Source organism: Nomascus leucogenys, chromosome X (genome assembly GCF_006542625.1).
Source record: "Nomascus leucogenys isolate Asia chromosome X, Asia_NLE_v1, whole genome shotgun sequence".
NCBI lineage: Eukaryota > Metazoa > Chordata > Mammalia > Primates > Hylobatidae > Nomascus > Nomascus leucogenys.
Genome location: NC_044406.1, coordinates 136,051,293 through 136,075,267, shown reverse-complemented (window position 1 = coordinate 136,075,267; position 23,975 = coordinate 136,051,293). Strand labels below are relative to the sequence as shown.

Genomic DNA, 23,975 nt, shown 5'->3' with positions numbered 1-23,975 from the left:
CTGTAAAGGACCAGATAGTGAATATTCAGCTTTGAGCGCCATAACAATCTGTTGCCTCTCCTCGACTCTGACCTGGTAGTATACAAGCAGTTATAGACAGTATGTAAACGAGTGGGTGTGACTGTGTGCCAATAACACTCTATGGATACTGAAACTTTTTTGTTTTGTTTTGTTTTGTTTTGTTTTTTTGTTTTTTGGATACAGGGTCTCTCTCTGCTGTCCAGCCTGGAGTGTAGTGGCGTGATCATGGCTCACTGCAGTCTTGACCTCCGGGGCTCAAGTCATTCTCCTGCCTCAGCCTCCCAAGTAGCTGGGACTACAGGTGCACGCCACCATGCCTGGCTAACTTTTTATTTTTTGTAGAGATGAGCTCTTGCTATTTTGCCTAGGCTGGTGTGGAATTCTTGGGCTCAAGTGATCCTCCCACCTTGGCCTCTCAACTTAAATACTAAAAAGTAAATGTCACATCATTTTCATGTGTCACAAAATATTCTTCGTTTTTATTTTCCTCAACCATTCTTTGTTTAGGGGTCACATGAAAACAGGCAGTGGGCGGGACTTGGCCCACTGGCCTTAGTTTGCCCAGCGATGGTTTCAGCTTTTAGATGGATAGGAATGCCTTATCCTACCCCAGGCCAAGTATATTGAAAACTTGGAGAGTAGAGCCCTGGCAAACGTAGTTTTCAAAGCTTCCCTGACACCCAGCAATTCATGTGTATACCCAAGAGAAATAAAAACACATGTCCGCCAAAAAGCTTGTATGTGCATCCATGTTCATAGCAGCATTACTCACAATAGCCCCAAATTGGAAACAACCCAAATATCTGTCTACTGATGAATGGATCAACAAAATGTGGTATTATTATACAATTGAATAGTATTCAGCCATAAAAGACATGAAATTCTGATACATGGTAGAACATGAACGAGCCTCAAAAACGTTACGCTCAGTGAAAGAAGCCAGACACAAAAGGCCACATAGCATATGGTTCCATTTATACAAAATGTCCACAACAGGCAAAATCCATAAAGACAGAAAGATTAGTGGTTGCCCGGGGCTGGGGGAGGGCTAATGGGGAGTGACTGCTTAATGCGTCTGGGATTTCCTTTTGGGGTGATGGGAATGTTCTAGAACTAGATGGAGGTGATAGTTGCACAATATTGCAAATGTAGTAAATGCCACTAAATTGTACACATTTGAAGGGTTAATTTTATGTTATATGAATTTTACCTCAATTTAAATGAAAAAAAAAAAGCTTCCTCAAAGATTCTGTCATGCTGCTAGAGTTGAGAAACAGGACCAGTGTGAGGAGACAGCAAATTGCAAAGCAAGTTGAACTCACATCTGGATTCAAAGCTCAGTGTTAAGGTGGACTCAGCATAGGGTCTGTGAGGGTAGAAGGGATGGGTCCTGAGCCTTTCCGAGGCTGGGAACAGTATGTCCTTTTATGGCATGAGGGATAAACTGGGGCCGGCCAGGTGAAGGAAGGAAGGGAAGTTATTCCAGACAGGTGGAATGGTGGGGTCAGGGAGGTGACAGTTGGGGGGCGGGAGGCAGTGTAGAAAGGAAGCTGGAATGAGTTGAGGAATTAAATAGGGAGGCAGGGGCCTGATCAGATCATGCGGGGCTGTGTAGACCATGAACAGAAATTTGGATTTACTGTGAGTGAGATGGAAGGCCTCGGACATGAGACTGGAGGGTTTTAAGCAAGGGAACAACATGATCTGATTTACTTTTTAAGAAGCTTCCTGTGGTTGCTGGGTAAAAAAAATGGGCTGGAGGAGGCTGTTGTGCAGTTATTCAGGGCAGGGATGAGTGTACACATTCAAGACTTTAGGAGACAGAGTTCTCAGGATTTGGTAATGGAGTGGGTGAGACCAGGGGAGGGGGGCAATTCTGCCTCCCAGGTTTGGGGCCCTAGCAACTGGGAGATTGGTGGTGCCATTTACTAAGATAGGAGAACACCTGTGGGAGGAGCAGAGTGGTTTGGGGGCTGGCAATGGGCAGTTCTGTTTTGGACATCGCAATATGTCTGCAAAAGTTATTTTTGAACAAAATGTTATTGCTGTTAATTGGATGCCCCATTCCACATTTGTGTTCCGAAACATTTTCTGGGAGGTTTCTTGGGCTGCTTCAATTATATGAAAAGACTTAATTCAAAGAGACCAAATGCTGGTTTCTGTGGTTTGAGTCCCCTGAGTGCTTAGGGGAGACTTCACTGGGTAAGTTAAATACAGCCCTGCTCTGCATTTGGGAGGCAAATGTTAAGTCCTGTTGCTACAGAGGTCAGGGTTTGGAGGAGAAAATACTGCCTCGGAAATATTACAGAGACACACGTTATTTCTTGCCAAGTGCTTATGCAAATTCCATATTAACTCGACTGAGCACTAGAAACAAATTTACAGAGCAGTCTCTCACATCAGGAAAACATGCAGGTATAAGGTTTTGCCCTGCCTGACTTGACACGCACAGGCTTCCGGAAGACGGCTGGGTGTTCTGCATTTAGATTTCCAAGGAAGAGGACGCCTTCCCATGATAATGAGCCTGGAAACGAAGTCGTGACCCACCGGCCTTCGGCATCGTCTTCTTTTCTTTTGGGATCATAGTCACCGGGGCCATAATTGCCAATATCATCCCTACCGTGTGGTCGTTGGTGTGTTAAGAAAATTCCTCAGACCACCAATGGGAATACTAACAGGAATCAAAAAAGACGAGATGATTTGTATCTCATTGAAATTTGTTGCATTACGTTACAGAGGGTCCCCTTCGGGAGTGAGCAACTCTGCTGCATGTAAGACAGGAGTGATTGGTGGTGGTGGTGGTGGTAGGGGGGTGCTGCTCTGCAGAAACACGGCAATGGAAGATGACCCTGCTGTCTGTGAAGCCGCTGCTCCTGACCCACCACACTGGCCTGTTTCTGGGACAAGCAGGCAGAGCAGGAGTCTCCATGCCACCTCGCCCTTCCTCCTGAGCCCAGCCAAAGCATTCCCGGGACTTCTGCACTGCCTCCTCCCTCTCCTCCCCCACCCCTGTCTCTTCTCCACTCTCCCCAGCTTTTCACTCGAATGGCTCCTGTCACCTAGAGCAGCATTTTCTGGGTTCTGTACAACAGAGTCCTGAGACTCCATGGATAAATGAAATCATGGAATGTCAATCTGATCTTATCACCCGGCAGCACCACCCCATCCCCACTTAACACTCCTGGGGGTTCATGGTTGCCTTTGAGTACAGTCCAATCTTCACCCGGTCTACAAGTCCTGTGTGACCTGGTTCCAGCCAATTCGATTCTGTGTTGCGCTTCCTCTCATTTCAGCGGTTCTCTCAGAACACCCTGCTGTCTGCAGGCCAAACCATTACTTCTTTGAGTCAGCTCTACGCTGACCATGCACTGGGAGAGGAGCTGCACCTCCATGTTCCCATCACACTTGTGTGCTCAACTCTTTAACCACCTGCATCACACAGAGTAATAATTGCCTATCATCTGTCTCCGCCCTTGGACTTCCTTTTCTTCCCAGCCCTTAGAATTGGGCCAGGCCTACACACCCAGCCCCTCTTTTCTATGGCAATTGCTACCTCCACCACATCCACACCAGGAATCCAAACTCCTCTCTCCAGCCCCACAGTCCCCAGCCTCTCTCCCTACATGATGCCGGTAGCACTCCTGTAGACCAGTTCCCTGTCACTGCTGCTTCAACCTTAAAAGCCTTCGGTGGCTCCTCCTCTGTTTTCAGAACCAAATCTTTGCTCATTAGCATGGCATTCAAAGCCCTGCCTGTCCTTGCCATACTGTAAAATCCAAGAGAGGAGAGAATAAGAAGGCTGTGGAGAGGCGGAGGAGACTAAGGGATAATGTGCTTACAACTCAAAAAATATCAGAGGAAACATTGTTTTAGAATGCATTTTCAGGGCTTCTGTTTACATATAGGGTGTGTTCCAAAAATTCCTATGGGTGGGCTGAATATTGTTGGGATAGCCAGTGGTTCCCAGACTTGTGAACTTCACCAATGAGTAGATTTCTTTTCTTTTTTTGAGGGGGGGGACGGGTAGGGCTGCCAACTTCTTATTTTGCAAAGTAAGCATATTAAATAAAACACTACCATCTTTTCATGAAATAAAAAGACTTTTGTATATACCAAAACAAGTTCATGATTTCAAGATAAAGGTCAATACTCCAGCTTTATGGGGGGAAACTTGCCACGACAACCTCATTTTTTTGTATTTCTCCTGGGACTGGTGAAACTTGACTGTGAAGTCAGGCATTTGGGAAAATCGCTGTAGGACCCGGTGCGCCCCTCCCCCAGCGAGCCAGGGCTGTTTGCATGCCCATTGAGATGCAAGTGAGTCTTTGTCTCTTAATTGCCCTGCACGGTGGAGAGTGAGGTGGGAAGGGAGGGTGTGCCGTCCCTTCGTACCCAGCCAGGGCCCTCCAACAGGTTTGGTTAGAGGGATTAAGCTCCAAGGCTGTGGGAGGGTAGAGGAAGCCCTGAGCACCAGCAGAGCTGCTTTGGGTCCTAGGGCACACAGGGTGACCTTGAGTTGGGGCAAAGCCTTTGTCCCTGCCCTCATTCCCATGTGGACTCCCTCTCGGCTCTGGCCCCTAAGGATCAGTGGCAGGGTGAGTATTCAGGAAGGGGTGCTGTCAGCATGGACAGTGGTGCTCTCCTGATGGGCATCTTCAGCAGTGGTGGGGGTGGTGGCAAGGCCCTTCCACAGCTGATTTTGATCATGGGTGAGGGAGGCCACACAGGGACTCAAATAGCTGATTTGGAATTTATTATTATTTTGTATTTTTCTGTGCTCTACACATTCAGAGAACATTCTCTAGTAATGTACTATAGAAACAATTCCTGAAAGTATGGTCTTTGTCCCCAGAGTATATACGATGTGTGGGGGCAGGGAGCGCGGATAATGGTTTGAAAATTTTTTTTTTAATAATGATTTTTTTTTTCTCCTGGGAAATACACTTCCAAACTAAGCTGGGGAGGTGCTCCCAGATCATGGTTTTAAAGTGTACAATTTCCTGTATGTAAACCCATGACCCATGGATACCTAGCTGGCCCACATCATCCTATTCACCTGAGATGGGTGTAAACCCACCCAGCCCTATATGTGTGCCTCTCCTGTTCTCCCAGGCCACCCTGGTGGCTGTTTATCCACGCCACACTGGCCACAGCTTGGGAAAGGTGGACATTTTTAGGAGAGAATCTTGTCAGGCCAAATGGTTTTCCAATTGGTGGCAGTTTTCAGGGTATGAGAAGTTCAGGGAGGAACTAGGTGTAGCAAGAGGGTGGGAACAAGGGAGTGATGTGTAGATGAGGCAGGCTTGGGCAAGAGTGGGTCCCCGAACCCATGTGCATTGGCAGTGGGGAGTATATACGATGTGTGGGGGTGGGGAGCACAGATAATGGCTTTGAAAAAAATTTTTTTAATAATAATTTTTTTTCTCCTGGGAAATACACTTCCAAACTAAGTTGGGGAGGTGCTCCCAGATCATAGTTTTTAAGTGTACAATTTCCTGTATGTAAATCAACTGCATGTTCAATTGCAATTCAGCAGATTAGCAGTACCTGACTGAGAGGCTCACTTAAGTTCCCAGCAGGTCTTCAATCTGGCAGGCAAATCAGCCCTCTCTAACTCACGTTAACCTAACTTACAAGAGACTGAGAGACAAACCAGGACCAAGACAAGTTATTTTACAAAGGGAGAGGTATCTGGTAGGACAATCCATCTCGGACATTTGCAATATTTTGATTAAGGAACTATTTGTGAGTATCTTTTGGCCACGATGATAAACATTGTCCTTTTCTTTTGGTTCTTATGCCTGTGTCAGAGCAGGTCATCTATGTTCATTTTGCGCTTTAGAGGAGCACACTCTTAAGGTCTCGTATCATCACCTGCTAATGTTCATCCTTGCCATGGTTCAATCTGCTAGAACGGAGGTCAGTAAACTTTTTCTGTAAGGGTTAGACAGTAAATATTTTAGGCTTTGCGTGCCCCTTGGTCTCTATCACAACTGTTCAACTCCACTGTGGCAGCACAAAAGCCACCATAGGGAATACAGAAATCAATGGGCATGGCTGTGTTCTCATAAACTTCATGAACCCTGACATTTGAATTTTGTATCACTTTCTCATGTCATAACATTCTTTTGATTTTTTTCAACCATTTAAAAATGCAACCACTACTTTTAGCTAGAAGGCTGAACAAACAGGTGGGAGTAGGATTTAGCCCATGGGGTGTAGTTTGAGAACTACTCTTGAGCTAGAAGATAGTCTTACTGCATATGGCATTGTAGCACCTTTAGCAGCTAGAGTTCCAGTTGAGTGTGACTGTCCACTGCATATTGATTGACATGGCCTCAGACTTAGAGGTTACATGCTTCTCACCTCATCAGTGTAGATGAGTGTGTATGCATCAGGGTTTACCCATCAGATCCTGAAAGACTCCTAAAGACCAGAAAATCTAGTGCCCTCCTGGTACAGATGGTACCACCAGGGCCTACGGAATGGCTCAGGGCACTTAGTAGCAAAGGTGGGGGCGTGTCCACAGCCTGGAATAGACAGTAACCTCCTGACCTCACGGTGGCCACTATTTCCTTAGCCGTTACTAGATTAACCAGTAATGGTTCCTGCCCTCTGTCACTGTGTGCAGGCTGTCCACTTTTCGCCATCTCATTTAATCCTCAGCACAACCTTGTTGGGTTTAGCCAGGATTTGTACCCGGTCTGGCTCTACAGCACAAATTCTTAGCCATTCACCAGCTGGGGTTCCTAGTGGTACTCTCCCCCTTTGACACATGAGACTAGACCTGGCTAACTCCTCAACCTCAAGGAACCTCCATTTTGCTGCTTTTCCCTCGTTAATAGGTGATGATACATAAGGCATTGTGAGGAATAAAAATTAAAGGTAAAATGCCTGGAATATGCCATGTGTATAGTGTGTGTTCCATAACTACCAGCTATTTCTGTTAATTCTACAGCTAGAATGGAATAATGTTCCATTCATAGAGTAATTAATGCCCTGAACCTGGGAAGATCCACTGCTCATATGCTGTTTTGTTTCTGCAGCCCTAAGATTCAGGGCAATGGATGTAAGCCACACGGGAGATTTCGGCTCCATCTCAGGGAGACCCCCACACCCCACCGTTCCTTAGGGGTTGGCGGAAGCCACTGAGGGGGGTGCCTATGGCAGCGAGGGCTGGGCTGGGGGCACAGGAAAGCTGCCGAATGGATATTGAGGGGAGGTGGTAGTAGCCGCCCTCTAAGGAGCATGTGGCCCTGGGCAGCCGGTGCCGCATAATGGCAGGGACAGGCTCACGCTGCCACTCCGGAGAGCAGCAGCGCTTCCTCTTTGTCTTCGAGAGCCGGTTGCAGCTGGGGCTCTTCTAGGGAGCGTTCCCATCGACTGCTGCAGCGGGCATTTTGCTGGTCGGCACAGTATCAGAATCTGATTTCTTCGGGTCTTGGAGACGGACTCCGCTTGCGGGGGTTCATGGGAAAGGACTGCAGCGCGTTTGTCGGTCATTAAGCACGTTTTTGAGATCCACTCTGCAGATATGAACTTGCACTTTTAGCGCATTCATCAAAGCCTCGGGAGAGCTGACCCAGTCCCTACCCCCAGTCTCCGGAGCCCGCGGCGCTTCGGCTCCGGGACGCCCCCCATCCTCCCCTCTCGCCCACCCGGGCGCCCCCGGCCTCGTTTTCTCGAGACGTGTCACTGCTTGTCGACCGCAGCCAGTCACGTAAACGGCCCTTTTCTTCGGTCTCCGGCCAGGGTTTCACTATGGGCTCCTGCAGGGAACAGCGGGTGGGGACAGAGTGGGGGCTCCGTGCTGGACGGTGTCTGGAGTGGCCCCGAGGGAACAACCCTTCACCGGGAGAACACCGAGGCCAGAAGGGGAAGAGCCCTTCTCAAGGTCACCCGGGAGGAAATCGGCGCCCACCGGCGCTGCCGCCTGCGGCTCCCCGGCACTGGTGACTCACTGCTCCAGGTCCGCGGGGCCACCTCCGAGACTTCGGTCCCGAGGACCGGGGTGGGACAGGGTCTGCGGACCGCTAGACCCAGCCCAACCCAACCCAGACCTCCCCACCCACCGGGTGCCCGCAGGCCACGCCCCTCACCCAGAGCCCCGCCTCCAGACCGCGGCCCCGCCCCTGATACTGCAGCCTCGCCCCGCCCCCCCGGCCTAACCCCAGCCCGGGCGCCCTCAGGCGCCGGCTCTCTAGCGCGCCCGACCTCCACCCTCCCGGGGCCGCGCCGCGCGCGCGCCGGCTTTGGGCGAGACCCTGCAGAGGCAGCGGGGCTCCTCCTCCCGCTCCTCCTCAGCCTACTCTTCGGGCGCTCTCGCGCTAACTGTGCTCCTCCGGGGCCCTCCGCCTGCTCCCAGCCATGGTGGCCTGGCGCTCGGCGTTCCTTGTCTGCCTCGCTTTCTCCTTGGCCACCCTGGTCCAGAGAGGTAAGGCGGGCGGGGGGCGCGCGGGGACCCCGCCCTGTGGGCCCAGGGGTCGCTCTGCGCATGAGCGGCACGGTCCCCGCCTCGCGGGCCTGCGGTGGCTGCCACCGGCCGGCCCGGCTGTGCGAGACGGAGCGGCGGGGGTCCGAGCCCCGGGCCCGTGGGGGTTGACTCCGCCGCGGTCGGAGTAGCCGGAGAGGAGGGGTGGGCTGGAAACAGCGGGATGGGCCCCCTAAAATCCTGAACGAGCAGGTGTCACCACTGGTGACAACAGCTGTCCTCAGGAATTTACCTTTGAGAAAACCTTGAAGAGAGCAGTCATTTTCGAAATTTGCTGCGAGGCCACCGACAGCAGAAGCACCTGGGGAACTTCCTAGGTGGATTCCTAGCCCCTTTCGTCGGGATCACAGCAGGCATGGGCTGTGGGGGGGGGTCAGCGAGGTATATAGGTCTAACCAGCTCTCTAGGTGCTTCTGCCGTCCGCTTCAGTTTTTGAGACTTTGGTCATGTTTTGCCAAGGAGCAGGAGAGAAAAATCCCACTGAATCAAGGAAGCACGTTTCTTAGACCCTCTGCTACTCAAAATGTGGTCCAGGGCCCAGCCGCATAGGCATCACCTGGGAGCTTGTAAGAACTGCAGCATCTCACGCCCCGCCCCCGACCTACTGAGTCTGATTCTGCATTTCAACTAGATCCGCGGGTAATTCTCTGGCACATTTAAGTTTGAGAAGCATCTTATTAGAATAAATGCAGTCTGTGGTTAAAAATAGGGTCTTAAACATGTACCAACAGAATCTTCTTACACTTATTTATATCCTATGTCCCCATAAGTAAAAGGGATTAAAGGAAACACTGTAATTGAACATGAATTATGATCCAAGCTTCCTGACAATAGAAGCGAACCCAGCTGGTGGAAAATATATGAGCTCAGGAAACACACACGCACACACACACACTTTATCCTAGTACTGAGTTCTAGTAAGATTTATGTCACATAAAGGAACACTTGAAAACAGCGGATGGTACTAGCCAAGCCACTTTTGCAAAAGATGCAGAAATGTTTTTCATGTGGGCAGCCCACCTGGAGTTGATTCACGAAGAGCCATTTAACATTCTACAGAGGTGCCAGGCTCTGTTCTAGGAACTGATGATGCGGTAGTGAACAAAACTGAGACTGTCTTCGTGGAACTTACATCCTGGTCCGGGCAGAAAACAAGCCCGGCTAACTTTTTGTATTTTTAGTACAGACAAGAGTTTCACCATGTTAGCCAGGGTGGTCTCAATCTCATGACCTCATGATCCACCTGTCTCAGCCTCCCAAAGTGCTGGGATTACAGGTGTGAGCCACCGCGCCCGGCCAACAGTTTTCTGGATCTTTTGTCCAAAATAAGATAATACGATTTTTGCATTGGCAATCTTCTCCAGGATCCTGGTAGTCTCAGAGCTGCTGCGTCAAAATGACAAACACAAAGCAAGTGCCTCAGTTAGGCACCGGTTGGCTCTTCTTGAGCCCTGGAGTGGCATTTTGGATAAGCCTGCTGAGAGCCACTTTATTCTTGGTCCTGGTCCTCAGTAGTGGGATGTGGCTGAGAAACCCTGGCAGACCTCAGAAAGCACGCAGCAGCAGCTCTGCATAATCTGAGAAATCGTTCCAGGCTCTAGCAAGTAGCAAGTAGAGGCTGGCTTTAGGCCCCCAGGAGTTTAAAGGGCGGTTAACAAGTTATCTTTGTTCTAATTACAGAGGGCTTTTCAGTCTGCTGTGTATTTTACTGGTTCCAAAAAGTCCTCTGAGGACAGGTGTGCTGCCTGTATGTGCCTCCAGAAATGGGAAGCTGTTCTTTTGAGCAGCAAGGAGAAGACTGTCAGTGATGTGGATGGGTAGTAATCTTAACAGGAGCTTCATTTCTGGAACACCTATACGCCAGGCCCTCTGCCTCGCCACATTACCCTGACCTGTTGGCACTGTGACCCATATCACCTCTTGATGTCCATAGTGGCCTTTTTACATAGAGTCTTACAGGTAACTGGTTGGTAACCCACTTCTCAGATGAAAAATATGGGGCCCAGAGAGGTTTAGGAACTTAAGATAACGCTTAGCTGAATTGGATTTGAACTCAGGTTTATCTGCTTAACCAGAGCAGAAGGCATGAACACAGATAACTTCAGGGATCACGCAGGTAATAGGAATGTGAGAATTGGTCAAGAATAAGCATGAGGGGGCCGGGTGCAGCGGCTCATGCCTGTAATCTCAGCACTTTGAGAGACTGAGGTGGCCAGATTACTTGAGCTCACGAGTTCGAGACCAGCCTGGGTAACATAACAAGAGCCCCATCTCTACAAAAAATACAAAAATTAGCCAGGCATGGTGGCATGCACCTGTAGTCCCAGCTACTCGGGAGGCTGAGGTGGGAGGATTGCTTGAGCCTGGGAGGCAGAGGTTGCAATGAGCCAAGATTGCACCACTGCACTTCAGCCTGGGTGACAGAGTGAGACCCTGTCTTAAACACACACACACACACACACACACACACAAAACAAAAGAATAAAAGAATAAACTTGATGAGCATGTTGGCAAGCCACCAAGTGCCTGCTCCCTTAAAGAGAGGTCCAGCTTACACATGGAGTGTAGGCTTTAAAGCTGCTATGACTCTGTCCCATTTGCCTGACTGCTCAGTGCTACGGTTTCCTCATCTGTGAAACAGGGATAACAACACTATACCTCATGGGGTGGTTATTAGGATTAAATGAGTAGAAACATATAAAGCATTTAGCATGGCACCTGGCTCCAAGTGAGCAAGACATTCCAAGCCACATTTAAAAAATACGTGATGCAAACCTTGAAAGGCATCATTTATACAAAATGTCCAGAATTGGCAAATCCATAGAGACAGAAAGTAGATTAGTGGTTGCCAGCAGCTGGGATGAAGGGGGATGGGGAGTGTCTACTTAATGGGCAAGGGGTTTCCGTTTGGGATGATGACAATGTTCTGGAACTAGATAGAGTTTATGATTGCAAAATATGTGAATGTACTAAAAACCATGAATTGTACACTTTAAAAAGGCTGAATTGTGGCCGGGCGCAGTGGCTCATGCCTGTAAACCCAGCTCGTTGGGAGGCTGAGGCGGATGGATCAGCTGAGATTAGGAGTTTGATACCAGCCTGGCCAACATGGCGAAACCCTGTCTCTACTAAAAATACAAAAATTAGCCGGGCATGGTGGTACACGCTCGTAGTCCCAGCTACTCGGGAGGCTAAAGCATGAGAATCGCTTGAATCCGGGAGGCAGAGGCTGCAGTAGGCTTAGATCATGCCACTGCACTCCAGTCTGGGCGACAGAGCGAGACTCTGTCTCAAAACAAAAAAAAGGGCCAAGTTGTATGGGAACTGTATCTTCATTTAAAAATTCACTGTGTACTGACTTGTACATTTTAAAAGGGTGAATTGTGTAGGAATTACATTGCCATTAAAAAAAATTCACTGTATAGTCCAAGCAGAATAAGTGTGAGAAGTGGCAACATGTTACCCCTGGGTTGGGGTTGTTTTCAAGGTCCTTGAACTTGGTTCGGGGGGCGTAAGAGCAGAGTGGGCCCCGTGTGCTGGCGGTGCTGAGATGCCAGGCTGGGATCCAGGCAGAAGCCTCGTGGGCTGACTTGGGGTATTAGGCTGAGCCAGATGGGCCACAAAGCATCTGCAGAGTTGGCCCGGAGATACTTAACCCTGCCTGCCCGAGTTCAGGAATGGTCCATGGAACAGTGGCATGAGAGGGAGAGGGAGAACTTCCCTTTCCTAGATGGCTCCAGGGTCGCCCTTATGGGCGCTAGTCAGTTGCTGCACTCATCTGGCAGAAAATCTGGGGACTCTGCCTGTTAGTCTTACCTGCTTTGACTGGTTTTCAGCCTTTTCCTTGCTGTCATAGGTCACATCCCTATCCCTTCCATTATTTTGGACACAGGGTATCTCAAATGTGTTGTTTGTTTCTTTGTTTTTTTTTGAGATGGAGTCTTGCTCTGTTGCCCAGGCTGGAGTGCAATAGTGCGATCTCACTGCAACCTCCACCTCCCAGGTTCAAGCGATTCTCCTGCCTCAGCCTACTGAGTAGCTGGGATTACAGGAGTCCGCCATCACACCCGGCTAATTTTTTTGTATTTTTAGTAGAGACGGGGTTTCGCCATGTTGGCCATGTTGGCCAGGCTGGTCTCAAACTCCTGACCTCAGGTGTTCCACCTGCCTTGGCCTCCCAAAGTGCTGGGATTACAGGCATGAACCACCGCGCCCAGCCGGTGTTTGTTTTTAAACACTTGCACAGAAACCATCCAGGAGTCAGCATCAGTAGGCACTGAGGAAGGGCCTGAAGTTGCCTTCAGTGGAGATGATGCTGATTAGGCCCATTTTGGCTGCTCAGAAGGGAGTGTTGGAAGGAGCTGGGTTTCATTCTTGTGAGTTCTGGAGAGATGCCTTCCAGATACATTGACTTTCCTGTTCTGTTCTTTTCCCCACCTGGTGTTTTGCTTTTTCTGCTATGTGTTCACTCTTAGGTGGGTTTTTTTTTTTTTTCCTTCGAGATGGAGTTTCAGTCTTGTTGCCCAGGCTAGAGTGCAATGGCGCGATCTTGGCTCACTGCAACCTCTGCCTCCTGAGTTCAAGCAATTCTCCTGCCTCAGCCTCCTGAGTAGCTGGAACTACAGGCATGCGCCACCACACCCGGCTAATTTTGTATTTTTAGTAGAGACGGGGTTTCTCCATGTTGGTCAGGCTGGTCTCCAACTCTTGACCTCAGGTGATCCACCTGCCTCAGCCTCCCAAAGTGCTGGGATTACAGGTGTGAGCCACCACGCCTGGCTCACTCTTAGGTTTTGTACTTTGCATGTTATTCCTCTTCTGCTCTTGGGTGCCTGGGAGGACTGGCTCAAGGGGTTCCTGTCCCCCAATCCAGACTGGGCCCTCCCTGAGGCTAGGTGCACTGACTGGTGAATGTTGGTTTGCATGCAAAAGCTTAACGTCATCATAGACACCTATCAAGAACGGCCGGAAAATCTTTCATGTAGGCACGTGTTCCACATGGAGTGGGGTGGGAAGCTGCGGTAGAAAGAATAACAATGAGCCCCAAAGACATCCACATCCTGATCTCTGGAACCTGTGAATATGTTAGGCTCCATGGCAAGGGAAATTCAGTAAGGTAGCAGATGGAATTCAGGCTGCCAATCGGCTGACCTTAAAATAATATTATCCTGGATTATCCAGGTGGGCCCAACGTAATCGCCCGAGTCCTTTAAATACAGAAGAGGGAGGTAGAAGAGTCGGGGATTAGAGCTATGTCATATGCGAAGGACTCACCCAGCCATTGCTGGCTTTGAAGATGGAGCAAGGGGCCAGGAGCCAAGGACCGCATAGCCTCTAGAAGCTGGAAAAGACAGGGAACAGATTTTTCTCTAAAGCCTCCAGAAGGAACACAGCCCTGCCCACATCTTGAGTTTAGCCCAATGAGACCTGGGATGGACTTTTATCTCTAGAACTGTGAGATAATAAATGGGTATTGTTTTAAACTGTTGAATACAGTATATTTTGTTATAGCCAAAACAGGATGCTAGTAAGCTAAGAGTTAGATACTAGCATCCTCTTCCTTCTTTGGAAAACTAGTATGTGATGTTTCCTTACATTGTTTCAGTTTGACCATTTTTAAATCAATCCCTAGAATGCTCTAAGTTCAGCATTTTAAAATAAATGTGCAGAAAATCGGGTTGTAGTGATGTTTTTGGTGCAGCAATGAATATTTAGAAGCATATCTGAGGGCCCAGGAAGGTAGCTGGATTTCTGGCGCTTGCGTTTGATTCCAAACTGCTTTACAAGGGGATGGGAGTCTGCACTTCTGCTTGGAGCATGGCCCATGCTGCAGGCCACCTGCAGTGGGGGCCACTGGCTGTCTCCAGAGGCCTTTCCCACCCTTCTCCTCCGGTCCTGATGGCCGCGCTTGAAGCAGGATGCGGCCTGGGGCCAGCAGACAGAGGGTTTCTGATTTGTGCAGGCCGCACTTGCCCCTTCGCTGAGGATGAGGAGGAGTGTGTCCTTTCTCCTGGCTGCCCTTACCCTTACTATGGCTTCAGCTAATCGTGTCGATTTCCTCTCTCTCAAGGTGGGGGCGGGGGTGTGGGGAGAGGACCAGGCAGGAATGGGTGCACCTGAATCCCCCACTCCCACTTCAACCAGCATTGTTTTTTGTTTGTTGGTTTGTTTTTTGAAAGCAAGTTTATTTTTATTTTATTTACATTATTATTATTTTTTGAGACAGAGTTTTGCTCGTCACCCAGGCTGGAGTGCAATGGCACAATTTTGGCTCACTGCAACCTCCGCCTCCCGGGTTCAAGTGATTCTCCTGCCTCAGCCTCCTGAGGAGCTGGGATTACAGGCGCCCGCCACCTTGCCCAGCTAATTTTTGTATTTTCAGTAGAGACGGGGTTTCACCATGTTGGCCAGGCTGGTCTTGAACTCCTGACCTAAAGTGATCCACCTGCCATGGCCTCACAAAGTGCTGGAATTACAGGCATGAGCCACTGTGCCCGGCCTGAAAGCAAGTTTATTAAGAAAGTAAAAGAATGAAAGAATGGCTACTCCACAGGCAGAACAACTCCACTTCAACCAGTTTTGAGCTTTGTTTTTATTAGTTTTCTACCTCGGGCTTCTCACAAGATGTCAGAACGTTCTGCTGCTTTACAGCAGAAATATCTTTGGAAACTGCTCTAGTTGAATCCTACAGATATGACACCCCTGTTCAGTGAACATCTGTGTAGAGGAGAGGCTAGAAAACATCAGCTGTCATTGTTAGGTGGTTGTATTTGGGATTATTTTCTAAATTAGAGGTGATACTCTCCACAGGAAGTATTACTGCAGTGGGGAATTTATTTCCACCAAAATAGTGCCCAGGCACAGCCGGGGCTCATTTTGACATTCTACTTTTGTTTTTTTTTTTTAATTGCTGCTTCAACTAGCCTGGGATGGTGGAACTATATTCGGTATTTCTTTCAGCCTAAGGACAATGTGGGGGAGAAAAAAACTGAGATGTGAATGGCACTTGAGATACTAAAGAAACCCATGGGCTAACCCCAAGGAGGCCAGAGGACAAAGAAGCCCTTTGATGAAGCTCATACCAGTCAGTGGCCTGGGGCACAGAGAGTGGATCTGAAGGAGAGATGGCAGGCAGCAGGCCTTATCCTGAATGAGCAGCCAGGACCCGTGTGGGGGCACTGTGGGTGAAACAGAGCAGGGTAAAACATGCACCTGCCCTCAAGGAGATTAAAGTCCAGACAGACCTGGAAGCAACTATACATAGTCACATGTATCTTAAAAGACACACAAGGATTCCATTATTGCTGTAGTGCTATCTGCCAAGAGGACACTTGCTCCCTTTCTCCCAGGTTGAAAGCTGTTGCTGTCGCCTATTGCTGCATAATGAACCTCCACACATTAGTGGCTTGAAACAACTGTTTTACTATGCTCTTAGACTCCATAGGTTGGGAATTAGGATAATGCAGCAAGGATGGCTGTCTCTGCTCTACTGTATCTAGGACCTCAGCTAGGAGGACTCAAATGGCTGGGGGCTAGAATCATCTGGAGGTTTTTTTAACTCACATATCTTAAAGGATGGGCTTAGCTGGGGCTGTCCACTGGAACACCCACATGTGGCCTCTCTGGTTTGAGCTTCCTTATAGCAAGGCAACTGTATTTGAACTTCTTACATAGCCCCTTGAGGTTCTAAGCATGAACATTCCAGTGGACAAGGTAGAAGACAGATGGGCCTAGAAACCTTTTAAAAATTGTGGTAAAATACACATAACATTTACCATTTTAACCATTTTAAAGCACATAGTTCAGTGGCATTAAATACATTTTTTTGTGTGATCCTCACCATTCCCCCTCCCCTAACCCCTGGCACCCGCTCATCTGCTTCCTATCCGGATTTGCCCATTCTGGACATTTCATAGCAACGAAATCAGATAGTATTTGTCCTTTTGTGACTGGCTTATTTCACTTAGCATGATATTTTCTGGGTTCCTGCCTGTTGTAGCGTGGATCAGTACTTCATTTCTTCTTATGGTTGAATAGTATTCTATTGTATGGATAGACCGTGTTTTGCTTGTCCAGCCATCAGCTGATAGACATTTGGGTTGTTTCCACCCTTTGGCTATTGTGAGTAGTGCTGCTGTGGACATTTGTGCACAAGTCTTTGTTTGAACAACTGTTTTCAATTCTTTGGAATATATGCCTAGATCATGGTCTTTTATGACTTGGCCTCAGAAGTCACCAGCGTGACTTTCATTGAATTCTATAGGTTATGAGTCAGTTGAGGGTAGTCTAGATTCAAAGTGAGAACATATATCCTACCTCTTAAGGGAAGAGTGTCAAAGAATTCTTAGCCATCATTTAAAACTGCCACACAAATCTCAGATTTCTGGGTCCTGCTGAAATATTGCTCCCTCCCTGGAGCGTATCCCAGTTCTCCTAGTTGGGAGTAACTACTTGTAGCTCTATTGTGATAGCAACTTCTCTCACCTCTCTAGTTCTTTATGAAATAATCACCATGAGGTATATTTGTTAGTGTCCAGTTAGTAGCCTAGCTCCGTGTGTGCCTCTTCATTTTCTGTTCCTTCCTGTGATGCCATGCTGCTATTGTCAGCGGTCGGGTTCTCTCTCTCAGCAGGGGATGGATCAGCTGATTCTGAGAGCCCTTCAGCACTGATGTTCTGTGGGCTCCAAGTGATCTTATTTGTACAGGCTTTCTCCATGAGGGAGGCCTCCTTCTGACAGCACAGTGCCTACTGTGTAGCCTTGGAGGAGCTTGCTGAGTGTGGGTCTCAAGGAGTTTGGATTAACCCACAAGGTGGGGCAGCCTGGGGATTTGCCCTTCTTCACCTCAAAGAAGAGTCCCTGAGGGTTGAGCTTTATTTATTTATTTTATTTATTTATTTATTTATTTTTTGGGGGAACCAAGTTTCGCTCTTGTCGCCCAGGCTGAAGTGCAATGGCGCAGTCTCAGCTCACTGCAACCTCTGCCTCCCAGGCTCAAGCGATTCTCCTGCCTCAGCCTCCTGAGTAGCTGCGATTACAGGCATGCGCCACCACGCCTGGCTAATTTTTGTATTAATAGTAGAGACACGGTTTCACCATATTGGCCAGGCTGATCTCCAACTCCTGACCTCAGTTGATCCACCCACCTTGGCCTCCCAAAGTGCTGGGATCACAGGCGTGAGCCACCACACCCGGCCTTTTTTTTTTTTTAAGACAGGGTCTCACTCTGTCACCTAAGTTAGGGTGTGGTGGCACCATCATGGCTCAATGCTGCCTCAAGCCCTGGGCTCAGGGGATCCTCCCACCTCAGCCTCCCACATAGCTGGGACCACAAACATGTGATACCATGCCCAGCTAATTTTTTTATTTATTTGTAGAGACAGAATCTCAAACTCCTGGGCTCAAGTGATCCTCCCGCCTCAGCCTCTCAAAGTGGTGAGATTACAAGCATGAGCCACGGCGCCTGGCCTGAGCATTCTCCTAGATAGAGACTATTGAGCAGAGTTTCTCAACCATGGCACTGTTGACCTTTGGACCAGATAACTTTTCTGCAAGGGATAAGATGGGTGGGTGTCCTGTGTGTTGGAGGATGTTCAGCAGCATCCTTGGCTTCTGCCCACTAGATTCGGGTAGTATACCCCTCCCTAGTCTTGTCAACCAAAAATAACTCCAGACATTGCCCAGTGTCCCCTAGGGGGTGGGGGGTGGCGAATCACCCCTTGTTGAGAACCACGACTGTAAAGACAGATACAGCCGTGCCTTGCTTAACAATGGAGAGATGTTCTGAGAAATGTCATGTGATCTCACTATGTGAACGTCATGGAGTGTACTTATATAAGCATAGATGGTATAGCCTACTACATGCCCCTAGGCTACAAACCTGTACAGCAATATGACTGTACTGAATACTGTAGGCAGTTGTAATACAAAGGCAAGCATTCATGCATCTAAACATAGAAAAGCTAATGTGTTGTGCTAACATGTTATGATGGCTACCATGTCACTAAGCGATAAGAATAACTGGGGTCCCAATTGTAATCTTATGGGACCACCATCGTATATGCAGCCCATCATTTGGCTGAAATATATTGCTATGTGGCCACATGACTATATATTCTTTGTAATATCGCTCTGTTTTCAGTATTGTTCATGAGTCACTAAAGTTTTCTGCTATCCTCACATTGCCCAGGACAGACATGTTGGAATAATCAGGTCTCAGCCATTCTTGTGCATTGGTATCAGCTCAGACAGTTCTATTTTTTTCTTTCTTTTCTGCAGGGCAAGTTCTAAGCTCAGGCAACTCCAGGAACATACCTTAGACTCCTTGATGAGCTTTCAGGTCACCCTAGTGAGACCATATGCATGACCAATCTGTGTAGTTAGTTATTTTCGGCATAGATTTCCACAGATGGCTCGTCTCATCTCTTTCATGTTCACCCTTATTAGTTTCCATTTTAGATGGCGACCTTGTCTTTTTTAATGCATTTAATGATTTTCTGTGAACCAGTGAAAAAGAATAAACAGCAAAATGAGCCAAAAATTTGACCAGGCAATTCATATAGGTAGAAATCAAATTGGACAATAAACATATAAAAAGATGATCAGCCTCATTAGTAATCGGAGAGATGCAAATTAAACTATAATAAGATAACATTTCATACCCTCTGGTAGACTAAAAATTGTAATAAAGTCTGACATACCAAATGTGTACACAGTTACAAGAGTAATACGTACTCTTTGTAGTAAACATGGGAAATGTGGAGAAGTGTAGAGAAAACACAAACCTCGTTACCTAGGGATAAGCACTGTTAGCATGTTAGAATACAGTATGCCAATAATTTTTTCTATGCTGAAATATGTATTTCACATTATTGGCATCAAACTGTATATAGTTTTCACCTGTATTGTGAAATATAACAGATATAGAAAAACATGAAAAGCCTATATGTACAGTTTGTTTTGTTTTTTGTAGAAGTGGAGTCTCACTGTGTTTCCCAGGCTTGTCTAAATTCCTGGCCTCAAGCAATATTCCTGTCTCAGCCATATATGTACAGTTTAACAAAAATGTATAAAATGAAAACCTGTGTCACCACCGACCAGGTCGAGAAATAGAATGTTGACAACACTTCTACAGACCCCTGTGTGCCCCTCCCAGTCACAGCCCCCTCCCTCCCTGTAGAGGTAGCCACTACCGACTTTTGTGCGGTCATTTTCTGCCTTTACTTTATACTCTGCCACCTATGTATGCAGCCATAAATCATATAGTTTTGTTTTACCTGTCTTCTAACCTTGTAGAAATGGGATTACACCATGTGTAATCTGTTTTGTCTTTTCCCCAACATTATTGTCGATCTGTTGTGTGTCGCTGTAGTTCATTTGTTTTCGTTGCTATATGTTATTCCACTGTTTGACTAGATCACAAGCTGTTTTTTAATCCATTCTCTTATTAATGAACATTTGGATAATTTCCAGTTTGGGGCCATTTTAAGTAGTACTGCCAGGAGCATCCTTAGGCAGATGTGCAAAAGTTTCTCTAGGGCAGATGTTCTCACACTGTGCTCTGAGGACCCTTGTGGGGGCCTATGAGACTTCTTCAGGGGGTCTACGAGGTCCACCTACATTTATTGATTGATTAATTGGTTGATTGAGATGGAGTCTCACTCTGCTGCCCAGGCTGGAGTGCAGTGGTGCACTCTCAGCTCACTGCAACCTCCACCTCCTGGGCTTAAGCGATTGATCCTCCCCCCTCAGCCTCCCCAGTCGCTGGGACCACAGGTGCATGCCAGCATGCCTGGCTAATTTTTTGTATTTTTGGTAGAGATGGGGTTACACCATGTTACCCAGGCTAGTCTTGAACTCCAAGCTCAAGCAATCCACCTACCTCAGCTTCCCAAACTGCGGGGATCTGTGCCCAGCCCAACTACTTATATATTAATACTAGGATGTTAACTGCCTTTTCCATTCTCCTCTCATGAGTATGCAGTGGCATTTTTTAGAGGCTATGTGACATGCAGTATCATTACCCTGATGGCTAGTGGAGTGTGTGCTTGTGTCTTATGGTTTAAAAATGCCTGTTTTAATTTCTAATATGATAAATATCAGTAGCAGTCACTGATATAAATAAAAGCTCTTTGAGATCCTGAATAATTTTGAGTATATTTAAAATCTTTCAGGCCAAAAAGTTTGAACATTGCTTCTCTAGGGTTATACCTAGAAGTGAATTTCCTGAGTTATGCAGTATTTGGAACTTGAGTTTCATGAGGTGGTACTAAACTGTCTTCCAAAATGGTTGTACCAATTTATATTCCTACCAGCAGTGTAAAAAAGTTGCTGTTGTGCCAGCCTCACCAACGCTTGGTATTGTCAGACTTGACTATGATATTTAGCCTACTGGGGCCTTTTATATTATTGTAATGGCTTCATTTGCATCTTGCTGGTTACTAATGAGGTTGAACATGTTTTCCTATGTTTATCTTCCAGTTTGGTTTCCTCTTTTATGAATTGCCTGGTTGTCTTTGGCTCATTTTCCTGTTTATTCTTTTTCTACTGATACTCACTCATGATTCTTTATTTCCTCATGTGCTTGGTGGTTTATTTATTTATTTATTTTGGCTATGTACTGCTTATTGTAATTGAAATACATATCTGGGGAATCTTCGAAGTCTAGGGTAAATTTGCCTTCTTCTAGAGAAGAGTTTATGTTTGGTTTTTGTCAGGTGCCTTGTGTGATTAGTCTGGGACTACCTTAAACAAAGTTTCTACCATTTTCGCTTTGTTTTGCCATCATCAAGGCAGCCTTTCTTGCAGTCCTCTGGGGGTGGAATTTGGGAGGGGCATATTTGTTTCTGAGTCGCCCTTGCCCCAAGGGTGTAACACGTTGGGGTCCCAGCTTAATATGAGAAGAATTTTCTGTTACATTCCTTTAATGGTCATGGGCCTGCTCTTCAGTACCCTTTGCCTGCCTTGGAAGATTGTCAAAACCAAAGTCGAAATTTGTCCAGATTGGCAGATGACCTCAGAGCCTGTGGCTGCATGTGCATGGACTCCTACCTCCCTGGATTTTCCACTGTCTTTTAGGGGTTGTCATGTTTTTTTTTGTTTGTTTGTTTTGTTTTTGTTTTCGTTTTTGAGATGGAGTTTTGCTCTTGTTGCCCAGGCTGGAGTGCAATGGCGTGATCTTGGCTCACTGCAACCTCCGCCTCCCGGCTTCAAGTGATTTTCCTGCCTTAGCCTCCCGAGTAGCTGGGATTACAGGCATGCACCACCACGCCCAGCTAATTTTGTATTTTTAGTAGAGACGGGGTTTCTCCATGTTGGTCAGGCTGGTCTCGAACTCCCGACCTCAGGTGATCCGCCTGCCTCGGCCTCCTAAAGTGCTAGGATTACAGGCGTGAGCCACCATGCCCGGCCTGTCATGGTTGTTTTTTTTTACCAACTTGTCAGTTCTTCAACACTTCTAAACGTTTTAAAATGATATTTTAGAATCAACCACTTTAGTTGTTTGTAATGGGAAGATTGGTCCAAATAATCTATTTTGCCATTACTAGAAACACAAATTGATATATCTTTATTTTGCTTATATAACCTTATATTGTGAGTATCTTATGTATTATAGTTAAAACATGTTTTGAATATATATTTTTTTTATTTTTTGAGATGGAGTCTGGCTCTGTTGCCCAGGCTGGAGTGCAGTGCCATAGTCTTGGCTGACTGCAACTTCCGCCTCCCGGGTTCAAGTGATTTCTGGCGAATTTTTAGTATTTTTAATAGAGACAGGGTTTCACCATGTTGGCCAGGCTGGTCTCGAACTCCTGACCTCAAGTGATCAGCCTGCCTTGGCCTCCCAAAGTGCTAGGATTACAGGGGTGAGCCACTGCATCCAGCCTGAATATAATTTTTGATGAATATTTAGGTTGACTCTAGGTCTTTGCTGTTATAAATGACATTTCATTAAATATCTTTGTGCATAATATTTGGATGAACATTATTTCTAGTTACAGGGTGGGAGGGAGAGGCAGGAGAGAGAGGGTCTAAACCTTAGTGCTCAGTCAATGTTAACTCTTGTCACTCTTATTACACGTACACGTGGGATGGCTGAAGGGCACATGGAGCCATCCTGCCTAATGGCCTTGGTCTTTTCCCTGGAGGAGGAGACAAGGTCTTGTGCTGAGTATATGAGGAGCCAGGTAGAGAGTTAAGATTGGAAAGAGTAGGTCGGGCGCGGTGGCTCACGCCTGTAATCTCAGCACTTTGGGAAGCCGAGGCGGGCGGATCACAAGGTCAAGAGATCAAGACCATCCTGGCCAACATGGTGAAACCTGGTCTCTATTAAAAGTATAAAAATTAGCTGGGCATGGTGGCGGGCACCTGTAGTCCCAGCTACTCGGGAGGCTGAGGCAGGAGAATCGCTTGAACCCGGGAGGCGGAGGTTACAGTGAGCCGAGATCACGCCATTGCACTCCAGCCTGGGTGGCAGAGCGAGACGCCGTCTCAAAAAAAAAAAAAAGATTGGAAAGAGTACTGTCAGGGACAAGGGGAGCCAAATAAGGAAATGTGGATTGCCAGGGTACCCCAAGGGCCTGGCTTGACTCAAACACCCTGAGCTGGCACCTGTGCTGGTGCTAATCAGGACAGTGATACAAGACTTTCTCCTGCAATGTGGCCCCACCCCAGAATACAGCAAGGCTGCTGGTGGCAAGATCACCATTCCTGGTCAGTTCCCTCCAAGAACTGTTAATTGAGTGCTGTGTATGCACCAGGCATCTTGCTTGGTGCTGGACCAATGGTGATGCAGGCACTGGCTGTGTTTCAAGGAGCTCCTGGTCCAGTGGGGTTGGGGGAGTGGGTTCTCTTTTCAAAGTTGAGGATTGGCAGGGCAGGGGCAGAGCATTGTGACAGGTATTGCTGGCTCTGGCTACAGTCTCTGCGATGACCTAGCTGGGACTGTGCCAGGTGTCAAAGGAGGTAGAGCCCATTGAAGGTTCGAGGAGGACCAGAAAGGATTGCTGAGGGTGTCCTGGCAGGCTCTGCAGGCCTGCTGGGGTATAGGTTGGGCCACGATTGGGAAGATAGAGCCAAGGCCACAGAGTGGGATTTCCAAGGCGGGGCAGTTTCTTGTCCAGTGTGGGATGAAGTGAAATGAGAGCATGAAGGACACTGGAGAGGAGGAAGGAGGTCAAGGGACCAAGAGCAGGATGACTCGGGGTGGAGAGAGAACCCAGCCACAGCCAGGCAGCTCCCTCTCACTCGCTCTAGCTCCCTATCGCTAGGAGGGAGGGTACTGGAAGTCAGGAGAGGACAGCCTCAGGAAGCAGGTCAACAGCCAGGTGACTGCAGCCCTCAAGCATTGAAGTACTGACAAGATTCTAAGAACAACCATGACAGAACCTAGGAGACGGGAAATTCAGAGAGGTAACTAGAATGAGGGTGGGTTTCTTGGAAGGCCCCAATCTTCTCCCTATAA

General features: G+C 47.6%; 1 protein-coding gene across 3 annotated transcripts in view; it reads left to right on the top strand.

Moving 5' to 3' along the window:
• The first annotated feature begins 8,161 nt into the window (after positions 1-8,161).
• Positions 8,162-23,975, top strand: part of CD99L2 (CD99 molecule like 2) — a 125,071-nt gene continuing 109,257 nt past the window's right edge. For all 3 annotated transcript variants that reach the window (XM_030807491.1, XM_030807490.1, XM_030807492.1), the window contains exon 1: positions 8,162-8,455. In XM_030807491.1, the coding sequence (XP_030663351.1) occupies positions 8,389-8,455 (67 nt within the window). In that variant the 5' untranslated portion in view covers positions 8,162-8,388. The remainder of the gene's footprint in view (positions 8,456-23,975) is intronic.